Below are 13,263 nucleotides of genomic sequence, written 5' to 3'. Positions count from 1 at the left end.
TAAAACAAAGTAAAAGCAAGTATTAAAATGAAAAAGTTTTATGAACGTGAACAACTCAACTTTCGTTGTTGGCTTTTCAAAACAAAGTATTTTTTTCCTAGATTTCTAATATAGATAGAAAGATCGATAGAGAGAACTGCATACATTATTATGCTATTTTCAAAAATCATTATCATCATGATTGTTACCATTTGCATTATCATTGCTATCATTACCATCATAATGTTCGTACACATGCATTGTAAACATAAATTACCCCATTTATACGCGTACTTATGTATGTATGTATGTACGTATGGCGTGAATGTATTCAGAGAATGTGGCAATCTTCACTTCTCTTTCTTAAAATAACTCTTTCCAACGTCACGCCCTGTTTATAACATTTATTTGAACATCCTTCACTGCCCGCCTTTGAACGCATCTTTCCGCTCTTTTGTGACGCTCTCAGGCGTCGTCTTTGGCGTTCTTGTACGAGGCGTCTGCGCTGAACTTAAATGCAGGCGGGAACCTTCCACGAACTCTTTGTGTAAAAGGGTGTGGTAACATGGCGGCGGTTATTGTTGTAAACATGTATCTATTTTTTTATGTGTAAGTGTGTTTAAGCGTGCGAGATGAGTGAATAGGTGAAAAGGAGACGAAATGGGGACAAAAAAGAAAAAAAAAAAGAAAAAAAAAGAGGACGATAGAAAGCTAGCTAGACAGATAGAATAGAGAGCCAGAGAGGTGTGAACACAGACACGCGCGTGTCAAAATAATAAATCCTTCCCCTGCTATCACACAGTCATAAAAAATCACCTGCTGACAGTGTGTGTCAGGACCACCAGTGTTATGGAATGATGCAAGCGATCAGCTGATAGGTAGCCGGTAGTCATTAGCAGGTGCGTCTGACTGGGACATGTTGGATTTCAGGTTCGATTTAGGTCATCATCAGACTACTGATGAATAAATATTTATCCAACGATGATAGAATATATGAAGTATGATAAATAATATTACGTGTTATATGTTTTCCCTCCATTATTCTATTCTATTTAACGTTACTTATAATGTTTACCAAGACAAAAAACAAAAACAAAAAACTATTGCCCTTTCTGCATAAGAATCTAAATATTTTGGAGGTCTGCCTGCAATAAGTCTTCTTATATTCTTTGGTTATATGTCCATAGCCAGACTTACTATTTCCTATTCAATTGGGTGTTCTACCTTATTCTACAAGCTCCCTACATAAATTTTGTATATGTTTATACATACATACATATGTATATATAATATACATACACATACACACGCATCACACACAAATATTATATATATATATATATATATATATATATATATATATATATATGTGTGTGTGTGTGTGTGTGTGTGTGTGTGTGTGTGTGTGTGTGTGTGTATGTGTGTGTGTGTGTGTGTGTGTGTGTGTGTGTGTGTGTGTGTGTGCAAATATATAGGTATGCATACACACACACAAACACACACACACACACACACACACACACACACACACACACACACACACACACACACACACACACACACACACACATATATATATATATATATGTATATATATATATATATATATATATATATATATATATATATATATATATATATATATATATATATATGCATGCATGTGTACATTTATATACATATATAAGAATAGATAGATATGCATACACATTTATATGTATGTGTACATGCACGCACACACATATATGTGTGGGTATGTCTTCATATATGTTCATACATGCATATGTATGTATGCATATGTATCTATACGTGCTTATATATACACAGACACAAACATATGTAGATATATATTGAGTATGCAAATTAGATTAGAGAAAATTGTTTGATTGATCATCCATCTCACTAGATTTGAGAAAATGTCTAGTTAATAATCTATCTAATCAATTCATTGTCTATTCTCATATTAGTGTCAAGGAAGTATTTAATAAAAATGCAGTCATTACATTTCGTTTTTTACGTTTGCTTTTTATATATAAGAATAAGAAAATAAATACATAATACTACTACATATGAAGCCAAGTCGTGTGGAAATCAGTCGGCGCCATGCCCTCCCCCGGGTATCATGTCCCTCAGTGGCCGTAGCCCCCGCTGCTCTGGCCCCCGTAGCCGGAGGCGCCGCCCTTGGCCTTGGCCAGAGCCTTGGAGGCCGCCGCCTGCGCCTGGGCTGCTGCTGCCTGCGCTGACTGCAGCTCACTCAGGGCCAGCGACTGCTGCTGGTTCAGGGAGTTGGCCGCCTGCTGAGCCTGCCACGCCATGGCAGCCTGTGCCGACTGCACCGCCTGGGCTGCCTGCAGAGCCTGCAGCGCCTGCGCGGCCACAGCCTGAGCCTCGGCCTGGGCGTGTCCCAGGGCATTGGCCAAGGCCACGGCTGTGTTGTAGGTGTTCTCGGCAGACTGAACGGCGCTGCTCGCCTGGCTGGACAGCGAAGACTCGGCGAAGGCCGCAGCCTGCGCTCCCTGCGCGGCCTGCGTGATCTGCGCAGCCTGAGCCTGTCCCTGAGCAGCTGCGGCTGAGGCAGACTGTGCCGCTGCGGAGGCTGTGGCCGCAGCCTGAGACGCAGCTTGAGACGCAGCGGCCTGAGAAACACCCTTCAGACCTGCGGCTGCGGCGGTGGCCTGAGCGGCAGCCTGATTGGCGATGCTTGACGAGCTTGGTCCGTGATGGCCGCCCCCGCCGCCGCCGCCGCCCACGATCAGGTAGCCGCCCCCGCTGCCGCCGTAGCCACCTGCGCTGCTGCTGACGCCGTGGCTGCCGCCGTAGCCTCCTCCGCTGACGAAACCTCGCTTGGTCTGGGAAATTCAAAAATGCGTTTCACACTATCGTCCTGAGGTACTGTCTGCAGAATTGTAATTCATCTATCGATTTTATTCTGACAAGATAACGATGCAAATGAAAGCATAGAGTAAGAGAGAGAGAGGGGTAGAGACCTCGAAAGAGAGGGAAACAGAGAATGAGGCAGACCAAGATAGAAATAGATAGACGGGGGGAAAGCGGGAGGGTGACAGACTAAGAGAATGAGTCAGACAGAAAGAAACAGACGCTAAGAAAGAGAGAGAGGATGTGGGGAGAGAGAGAGAGAGAGAGAGAGAGAGAGAAAGAAAGAAAGAGAGAGAGAGAGAGAGAGAGAGAGAGAGAGAGAGAGAGAGAGAGAGAGAGAGAGAGAGAAGAGCAGGGACTAAAAAATGGAAATAAATTTCTAACTTACCCGATCCAAATCTGCACCGGACAAGGCCACACCTGTGGTGACCATAAATCAAAACATTATTTCAAGAATGTTAATAAAGAGCCAGTAGACTCTTAAGAGATTATCTATACTAGAAATGATCGTAAAATTTATGTCTATAATAATAATGATCATTATCACTGTCATAATCATCCTCATGAAGGTAAATCTAATCATTATAATAGAAAAGATCATTATCATTATAACGATTATCATTTTTCACAAAGTTCATCATTACCATCCTCGCAAAAGGTGTCGTCACAAACACCATTAACGTTTAGCAAACCAGAAAAAAATCTCATTACAAATTTCATCACAAATATCACAAATAGCTTATTATCCTCCTCCACCTCATCATCATCATCATTCATAACCATTACCATCCCCTTCATTATCATTCATCATCATCACCCTCATCATCATCATCATCGTCATTTATCACCCTCGCCATCATCCTCATCACCCACATCATCATATATTTCATCATTCCACCTGACCAGTCGCTTACCCAGGCAGAGGCACAGAACCGCTTTGTTGTACATGGTTGTTGAAGACTCGATGTCGACTGTGTTGTACTGTCGGTCGACGGTTCTTTTATACGCCTTCTGCTGGTTTGTTCATTCTCTTGGAACAGAGAGCCGGAATGCAATCTTTGTTGTTCATGGACGGCTTTGACACACACACATAAGCCGGCACATACACAGGTGCACACACGGTCACATACATACTGAGACACACATGTTCACACGCGCACACACACACACACACACACACACACACACACACACACACACACACACACACACACACACACACACACACACACACACACACACACACACACACACACACGTTTACACATGCACACACACACAAGTACAGGTGCACATGTTCACAAAGGTACAGACACACACACGTTCACATGCACACACAGACACCCTCTTACCCCAAAGACATAACCTCTTTTCAAGACATGGGTGAATCTGATCTAGAGAAGGATTATGCTTTGGTTTTAATGACAGTTCGACCGGCTTTTGGCTTTTTGATTGGAAATCGCATTACAGATTTGAAATTTAAGATGTGAGAAAATAAAAAGAATAAAAAAACAAACATAAATAGGCTTACATGTAACGCAGACGCACTCTGTTAAAAAAAAGGATTAATGTTAGCGTTCGTTTGGATATGAATGTGGTTCGGCTGAATACACCTGGTGAGAATTCAGACACTAAGCAAAAATGACACTTATGCTGACGTGACGAAATTACTCTTCACACATGCGCTCATGTAAATCATGTTATACGAATCTTAACATACATGTTCATAAGCATACATTTATTCATGTACAGATGTTGCAACGTGTAGTCTTGCGTACTACTCTATATTGCAAGAGGTCGATCTACCTGTCCTTTTTCCCCTTCTACTCTTGATGGAGTGAAGTGGGAGTGGGAGCAAGTCAACCCCCCACCCCACCCCCCTTCAGTCCCCTACTCCCTCAACCTCCCCCTCCAACAGAGAGGTAGGAAACAGCTGCAAATTCTAGCATGTCTTGTCACATCTGTCATCAGCTATTCTTTTGGGGATTAAAGTTGGTATTTGAGGCTATTGATACCAATTTGAATCTCATTCTCGAAATAGAGATATTCCTTGTTATTGAAATCCATTGTTGTACTCTATACGATTCTAGGATTTAGTGCTCACCTATTTACGATCTCTCTCTCCCTGTTTGTCTGTCTGTCTGTCACTCTCTCTCTCTCTCCCTCCCTCCCTCTCTCTCTCTCTCTCTCTCTCTCTCTCTCTCTCTCTCTCTCTCTCTCTCTCTCTCTCTCTCTCTCTCTCTCTCTCTCCTCTCTCTCTCTCTCTCTCTCTCTCTCTCTCTCTCTCTCTCTCTCTCTCTCTCTCTCTCTCTCTCTCTCTCTCTCTCTCTCAGTCTCGTATTCTTTCATCCATTCACTCTCAACCTTTAGGCCATTCGCAATGCATCAGTGAATATCTTATTTGAAAAATTGTACTCGAAGTAGCAGGATGTATATATATATATATATATATATATATATATATATATATATATATATATATATATATATATATATATATATATATATATATATATATATATATATATATATATATATATATATATATATATATATATTCATATATACATATACACACACACACACACACACACATATATATGTGTGTGTGTGTGTGTGTGTGTGTGGTATGCGTGCGTGTCTTTTCTATATCTCTCAGGTAGATCTTGTTATGCTTTCCCCAAGTGAGGCGGAAATTACGTTAACCCTTATTTTCTCGGTTGGATTGTCATTATAAAGGGACCTAATACCGATCACACACACACACATGTATATTTCGCTTTAGTAACATGCTTATTTAAAGTACGAAGTCACAAATTGGAAATGTCACGTAATGCAAACATAACGTTTGAATAGCCATGATTTATATCAGGAATATCAACATCAGAAAGGATAAAAAAAAAAAAAAAAACTCGCAACATGTTTACCAATAGGTTTTAACAAGGTAGAAAAGCAATCATGATGAGTGGCGTTAGTAAAATGTAACACATAAAACCTTTAAAAAGATGATTGTCTGAAGCGCAGTGTTGAAACAAACGCACGAACACACACACATGCACAGAAACACATCCGTGACTTACTAATTCATACTGTTAATCGAATAATGCTATGGATGATAAGGTCATACTCGTAATAGGCTATGAGTATGACCTTACGATACCACGACCTCGCTCCTGAATCCACCTCAACCTCAGACTTCTACCTCTCAGATGCTGGCGTTGAGTTGCGGGGACATTTGAAGGGAAAGGAAAATAGTAACAGAAGAAAAGAAGGAATGGAGGACGAAAAGGAGGAATATGGTATATGCGAAAAAAAAAAAAACAGGATAAGAGAGAAATAGAAAACACAGAAATATAGATACAAGAGGAGGAAAACCAGAAAAGGAAGGCAGGAGGGGAAGAGAGAGAGAGAGTGATAGAGATAGAGAGGGGAGAGGGGGCGGGGGACGAAAAAAGAAAAGAAAAAAGGGGGTGGGGAGGTGGTTACCTGATCGTGGGCGGCGGCTGCCGCTCAGGCCACCGCCACAGCCGCAGGTCTGAAGGGCGTTTCTCAGGCCGCTGCGTCTCAAGCTGCGTCTCAGGCTGCGGCCACAGCCTCCGCAGCGGCACAGTCTGCCTCAGCCGCAGCTGCTCAGGGACAGGCTCAAGCTGCGCAGATCACGCAGGCCGCGCAGGGAGCGCAGGCTGCGGCCTTCGCCGAGTCTTCGCTGTCCAGCCAGGCGAGCAGCGCCGTTCAGTCTGCCGAGAACACCTACAACACAGCCGTGGCCTTGGCCAATGCCCTGGGACACGCCCAGGCCGAAGCTCAGGCTGTGGCCGCGCAGGCGCTGCAGGCACTGCAGGCAGCCCAGGCGGTGCAGTCGGCACAGCAATAATGAAGAAATAATAATAGCGACAATAATACAGATAAAAATCACAATAATAGCAAAAACAGTAATACGATTATGAATATAGTGATAGTGATCACAATGATATGAGATGATACAGAATCATACTAATCATAGAGCTAATGATCATCATAATGAAGGATATGAAAATGATGTATATGTTAACAATAATGACGATGTTAATATCAAATCACACATTTTCAGTGTTGTATATATAAAGACATAAAAGATCTTTCTCTCACACACTTACTCTTTTTATCTTTCCTTTTCTCTTTCTTTTTCCTTCTCTCCTTTTCTTCTACCCCCCCCCCCCCTCCACTTCCACACTAAAGTAAAATCGACTAGCCTTATTTAGTCTAATCTGAGGGGCTGTTAACCATTTAGAAAAGGCGTGAAATTTAATTTCATTCATGTTTCATTCGTACCTTGTTACTTATTCTAAGATGGTCATTTCTTTTATTGTTCTACTGATTGAATAATAGTTTTATACAGTCATAAATGTAAGAACATAAGTGTGTGTATGTGCGTATGTGTGTGTATGTGCTTATTTCGCAAATCTAATGAGATGGATGACTAATTAAACAACTTTCTCCAATCTAATTTGTATACACATTATCTAATCTGCATATGTTTGTGTCTGTGTATATATAAGCACGTATAGATACATAGGCATACATATATGTATGAACATATGTGAAGACACACCCATACATATATATATATATATGTGTATGTATATATATATATATATATATATATATATATATATATATATATATATATTTATATATATATATGGATATATATTTACACATACATATAAATGTGATTATGCATATCTATATATTCTTATATATGTATATATAAGCCTCCGGCTACGGGGGCCAGGCCAGCGGGGGCTACTGCCCCAGACACCTCGATGTTCGGGGAAGGCACGGTGCCGATCACTTTCGATGTTCCTTGCTTCGAAGGAAATTTCGCGTGAGTGATATAAGCATTAAAATATAACCCATAATGAATTATATATATATATATATAAATATATAAATATATATATATATATATATATATATATATATACATATATATACATATATATATATATATATATATATATATATATATATATATATATATATATATATATATATATACACACACACACACACACACACACACACACACACACACACACACACACACACACACACACACATATATATATATATATATATATATATATATATATATATATATATATTTATATATATATATATATACACACACACACACACACACACACACACACACACACACACACACACACACACACACACACACATACATATATATATATATATATATATATATATATATATATATATATATATATATAAACAACTTCGTCCACAATATAATACTTCTTTTATTCTCAACTCTAGAGGAGTATGTTGATAAATGGGGTTAATTGTTAATAGTAATGATGAAGACGAAACTGTTGATAATATAATGGTATTCCTAACGACAATCAGAATTATGATTGTAGAAATAATCATAATGATATTTACTGTCACCTTAATAGTAATATTGTTATTGATGTTGATCATAATGAAAATGATAATGGTAATGAAAATAATAACACATATAACAATAATATTATGAGTAATAATAATGAGGATAATGATAATGATGAAATTATGATAAAGGCATAACGATGATATAAATGACATAAAGAAAATAATGATAACTACTGCTATAATAATGAAATCATAATAACGATCATACCAATAATGATAATGGTAACAATGATAGAAAAAATAGTAATGATAGTGATAATAATTATAAAGTTATCTATGGTAATAAATATTTAACAATAAAAGCAATAATGGTGATAATGATAACAGTAATAATATCAAGGATAAAGAGGATGGAAATAATCATGATAATAATAACGCTATCATTAATCATGAGAGTGAAACACATAATTCAAGCAACAACGATATGTAATAATAATGATAATGGTGATTGTGAGACGATAATAAATGTTGATAATAGTAATATTAATGATAAATTTAACAAAAGTAATGGTAATGCTTATAACAATATCAACAACGGTAACAGCAATAATGAAGAAATAATAATAGCGACAATAGTACAGATAAAAATCACAATAATAGCAAAAATAGTACTAAAATTATGAATATAGTGACAGTGATCATAATGATAATGAAATTTTGGTACAGAATCATACTAATCATAGAGATAATGATCATCATAATAAAGAATATGAAAATGATATATATGTTAACAATAATGACGATGTTAATAATATGAATCATACATTTTCAATGTTGTATATAAAGGCATATAAAAGATATTCCTCTCTCACACACTCTCACTCTCTTTTTCTCTTTCCTTTTCTCTTTCTATTTCCTTCTCTCCTTTTCTTCTATCTCCCCCCCCCCCCACTTTCTTCCACACTAAAGTAAAACCGACTAGCCTTATTTAGTCTAATCTGAGGGGCTGTTAACCAATTAGAAAAGGGGTGAAATTTCATTTCATTCATGTTTCATTCGTACCTTGTTAATTATTCTAAGATGGTCATTTCTTTTATTGTTCTACCGATTGAATAATAGTTTTATACAGTCACAAATGTAAGAACATAAGTATGTGTATGTGCGTATGTGTAGAAAAACTGATTGTAATTTTGTACAAACGAATGATAGTTACACGATTTTGATTATATAGTACATTTAAACATTGTAATCTTTTGAAATAAGCTACATTCTCTTTCTGTTTTCTCTCTCTCTTAATTGGTTTAACTGATTTGCTTAATGATTATGTATAAATATATTCTTTTGTTTATTATGGTATTAATCTATATATACACATCCATCTAGTGCCATAATCTATATACCTATTTTGTGACGTAACTAAGATTTGAATGAGGGATAACAATGGAGAGTGAAATCGGGTAAGTCAGAGAGAGAGAGAGAGATAGAGACAGAGAGAGAGGGAAAGAGAGAGAGTGAGAGTGAAGGAGAGAGAGATGGAGAGAGACGAGATAAAGGATCCTTCACACTCAACAGGTATTGTGAATATCATCCTAAAAAGGTTAAAAAAAAAAAAGTTTTTCACAGAGAACACCCCTTAGTAGAAGGTATAAAAGGGGCGTCGAGGGATGGAGCCCCACAGTCGACGTCGAGTGAGCAGCCATGATGAACAAGGCGGTGTTGTGCCTCTTCCTGGGTGGGTCTTGGGCGGGGAGGAGGGGGGGGGGGCTGTGGCGATTTGTGACTGATGGCTTTTGGATTTGATTTCCTCCTTTGCGGACTCTGAGCTTAAGGTACATGATTCTTTGCCTCTTTCCAGGTGTGGCCCTTTCCGGTGCTGAGGTGGATCGGGTATGTTTTCAGCTTCCGTTTGGATTCTTGTATAAGATTCTACATAGAAGTCATCTTTGCTTGAATATAATTGTCTTATTGGTATTATAAGCTTTCCCTTCAAATTCCCAGACCAAGCGAGGTTTCGTCAGCGCAGGTGGCTACGGCGGCAGCAGCGGCGGCTACCTGATCGTGGGCGGCGGCGGCGGGGGCGGCCATCACGGACCAAGCTCGTCAAGCATCGCCAATCAGGCTGCCGCTCAGGCCACCGCCGCAGCCGCAGGTCTGAAGGGCGTTTCTCAGGCCGCTGCGTCTCAAGCTGCGTCTCAGGCTGCGGCCACAGCCTCCGCAGCGGCACAGTCTGCCTCAGCCGCAGCTGCTCAGGGACAGGCTCAGGCTGCGCAGATCACGCAGGCCGCGCAGGGAGCGCAGGCTGCGGCCTTGGCCGAGTCTTCGCTGTCCAGCCAGGCGAGCAGCGCCGTTCAGTCTGCCGAGAACACCTACAACACAGCCGTGGCCTTGGCCAATGCCCTGGGACACGCCCAGGCCGAGGCTCAGGCTGTGGCCGCGCAGGCGCTGCAGGCTCTGCAGGCAGCCCAGGCGGTGCAGTCGGCACAGGCTGCCATGGCGTGGCAGGCTCAGCAGGCGGCCAACTCCCTGAACCAGCAGCAGTCGCTGGCACTTAGTGAGCTGCAGTCAGCGCAGGCAGCAGCAGCCCAGGCGCAGGCGGCGGCCTCCAAGGCTCTGGCCAAGGGCGGCGCCTCCGGCTACGGGGGCCAGAGCAGCGGGGGCTACGGCCACTGAGGGACATGATACCCGGGGGAGGGCATGGCGCCGACTGATTTCCGATTGGTTTGATATGTATTCTGTTTTTATTTTGTCAAAAGCGAAAATATAAAAAATCAAACAAAATGAGAATATCTATTCAACAAACAAAAGATAGTTGGTTCCAATGTCGGCTCACAGAAGAGAGAAGGAATAAACCACTGATCAGGTGAATAAACAAATGAATAAATAGTTAATTAGGCAAATAAAGGCACGCTCATACAGATATATGAAATGGAAACATACATGTATAAATAAATACCCAGATGAATAAACTGATGTACTGACATATCAGTCAAGACATATAGAAACACACACAAAAAGAATTCAACAAATTTCCCCAGATCTGATATATATGCTGTATATAAAACACACACACACACCTACGCACACACACACACAACACACGCACGCACACACACACACACACACACACACACACACACACACACACACACACACACACACACACACACACACACATATATATATATATATATATATATATATATATATATATATATATATATATACATATATTACATAATCAAGTATCTCCTCAAAATGCGACAGAGCAGTAAACTGTCACAGTAATCTCATGGTAGAAAAAAAGACCTAAGCACGAGAGAGGATTCATAAGAGATAAGACGTCTTAAAAGATTTCATATAGAGTTAGAGATTTTTTTTAGTGTGTGTAGTGTGTGTGTGTGTGTGTGGTTTGTGTATGAGTGAATGTGTCTCTGTATGTATAAGAGTGAATCTGCCTTTCTCATATAGAGTTTTCTTATGCATTTACACTCAAGCTCTATACAGGAACAACCATTACATTAAAGTGAAAAAGGAAGAGTCGGGAAAGGGAGATGCTTCTACCGCCAAGATTATAATCATAGTACTATTGTTGACGATAGGGGTACGATGAATTTCATTTAGTTGAGTAGCTAGCTTTATTCGATGCTATTATTCTTCTTAAAACCTTTTATATCTACTGGTCTTCAAGCGAACCTCGTTTTCTATACGGATGACGGAACAGTGACGCTCATTTTCTATTGTCTTTTTTTTTCGAGGGAGTACTTTTAGATTTAGTACTTACTGTTCATTTCACATATATCTAGGTTTATGTAGTCCATATCAAATCGAGCACTTTTGTTTCCTCCCATCACGCTCTATATATCTATATGTCTGTATGTATGTCTATCTATCCTCTCTTACTTTCCTTTTTTATCGTATAGGTCCTCGCTCTCTCTCTCTCTCTACACACACACATATGTATATACCAGCATACATATAAGTGTGCGTGTCTATCTACCTATCTCTTTATCTCACTCACTCTCGCTCTGACTCTTTTCCTCTCCCTATTTCGTCTCTCCTCTTCTCTCCTTTTTAAAACTCTTTCCTCCTTTCACACACCTAAATCCAACCACAATTATAAAAAAGTAAAATCACGTTACTGACAAAAACCGCCGCCATGTTACCACACCCTTTCCACAAAGCGTTCGTGGAAGGTTCCCGCATGCTTATTGTTAAGCGCAGACGCCTCATGCAAGAACGCTCAAGACGACGTGTGCGAACGCCAAAAGTGCGGAAAGATGCTTTCAGGTGAGAGTTGGAAAAGATGTTCAAAGAAATGTTTATAAACGAGGCTGGAAAGAACGAGAGCATGACGATGGATGTTTTTCCTTTAATGAAAGAGAAAGAAGAGGAGATTGCTAATCATTTGAATGCGTACACACCGTGTATAAAAACTAGGTGTGTGTGTGTGTGTGTTTGCATGCATACATACGCACACATATATACTGTATATATACATACATGAATATACAAATATATATATAAATGTATATACATACACACACACACACACACACACACACACACACACACACACACACACACACACACACACACACACACACACACACATATATATATATATATATATATATATATATATATATATATATATATATATATATATATATATTTGTGTGTGTGTGTTTATGTATGTATGTATGGACTCTAGAGTGCTGCAATTCCCCTTCTCATTTTATTCTAATGAACTGACGCATAAGGAATAAAGTTGATGTATGCTTTGCATTCATCTTAATTTATACAATATTCTTTTTTCTGTCTATACATACACAAACACATTATCATCATCGTTATAATTGTCATCCTCATCAGTAATAGTGATAATGATATCATTATCTAGATTATTATTATTATTATCATCATTGTTATCATTATGAGCATTAGCATCACAATTATCATTATCATCACAATTATCATCAAGATTCACGTGACAGTTACAGCGAA

At 39.3% G+C, this 13,263-nt stretch overlaps 3 protein-coding genes across 3 annotated transcripts; 2 read left to right on the top strand and 1 right to left on the bottom strand.

Annotated features, from left to right (window-relative positions):
• Positions 1 to 1,993: 1,993 nt before the first annotated feature.
• Positions 1,994 to 3,825, bottom strand: LOC113812789 (glycine, alanine and asparagine-rich protein-like). The gene is made up of 3 exons (XM_027364706.2): positions 3,771 to 3,825; positions 3,245 to 3,276; positions 1,994 to 2,828 (listed from the first exon to the last, which is right to left on the bottom strand). Exons 1-3 carry the CDS (start codon positions 3,802 to 3,804, stop codon positions 2,109 to 2,111), a joined length of 786 nt encoding a protein of 261 aa, XP_027220507.1. The 5' UTR covers positions 3,805 to 3,825; the 3' UTR covers positions 1,994 to 2,108.
• Positions 3,826 to 5,995: 2,170 nt separating this feature from the next.
• On the top strand, positions 5,996 to 6,730 carry LOC113812778 (uncharacterized). Its single transcript, XM_070119805.1, has 2 exons — positions 5,996 to 6,155; positions 6,390 to 6,730. The coding sequence occupies exons 1-2, from the start codon at positions 5,996 to 5,998 to the stop codon at positions 6,728 to 6,730; spliced, it is 501 nt and encodes a 166-aa protein (XP_069975906.1).
• A 3,227-nt stretch (positions 6,731 to 9,957) lies between these two features.
• Positions 9,958 to 10,929, top strand: LOC113812792 (antifreeze protein Maxi-like). The gene is made up of 3 exons (XM_070119806.1): positions 9,958 to 9,991; positions 10,115 to 10,146; positions 10,258 to 10,929. Exons 1-3 carry the CDS (start codon positions 9,958 to 9,960, stop codon positions 10,927 to 10,929), a joined length of 738 nt encoding a protein of 245 aa, XP_069975907.1.
• The last annotated feature ends 2,334 nt before the right edge of the window (positions 10,930 to 13,263 follow it).

This window comes from Penaeus vannamei, unplaced genomic scaffold (assembly GCF_042767895.1).
Source record: "Penaeus vannamei isolate JL-2024 unplaced genomic scaffold, ASM4276789v1 unanchor745, whole genome shotgun sequence".
NCBI lineage: Eukaryota > Metazoa > Arthropoda > Malacostraca > Decapoda > Penaeidae > Penaeus > Penaeus vannamei.
The sequence above is the reverse complement of the archived record's forward strand: the minus strand, read 5'-3'. Positions and strand labels throughout refer to the sequence as shown.

Bases quoted from the DNA above. Each gene is read 5' to 3' on its own strand.
- LOC113812789 (XM_027364706.2), bottom strand. From the start codon at position 3,804: ATGTACAACAAAGCGGTTCTGTGCCTCTGCCTGG. The intron at 3,277-3,770 runs GTAAGCGACTGG...TGGTCACCACAG, and splicing joins GGTTCTGTGCCTCTGCCTGG to GTGTGGCCTTGTCCGGTGCA. The intron at 2,829-3,244 runs GTAAGTTAGAAA...TGAATTTCCCAG, and splicing joins CCGGTGCAGATTTGGATCGG to ACCAAGCGAGGTTTCGTCAG.
- LOC113812778 (XM_070119805.1), top strand. From the start codon at position 5,996: ATGAGTATGACCTTACGATACCACGACCTCGCTCCTGAATCCACCTCA. The intron at 6,156-6,389 runs GTATATGCGAAA...CCACAGCCGCAG, and splicing joins GGACGAAAAGGAGGAATATG to GTCTGAAGGGCGTTTCTCAG.
- LOC113812792 (XM_070119806.1), top strand. From the start codon at position 9,958: ATGATGAACAAGGCGGTGTTGTGCCTCTTCCTGG. The intron at 9,992-10,114 runs GTGGGTCTTGGG...GCCTCTTTCCAG, and splicing joins GGTGTTGTGCCTCTTCCTGG to GTGTGGCCCTTTCCGGTGCT. The intron at 10,147-10,257 runs GTATGTTTTCAG...TCAAATTCCCAG, and splicing joins CCGGTGCTGAGGTGGATCGG to ACCAAGCGAGGTTTCGTCAG.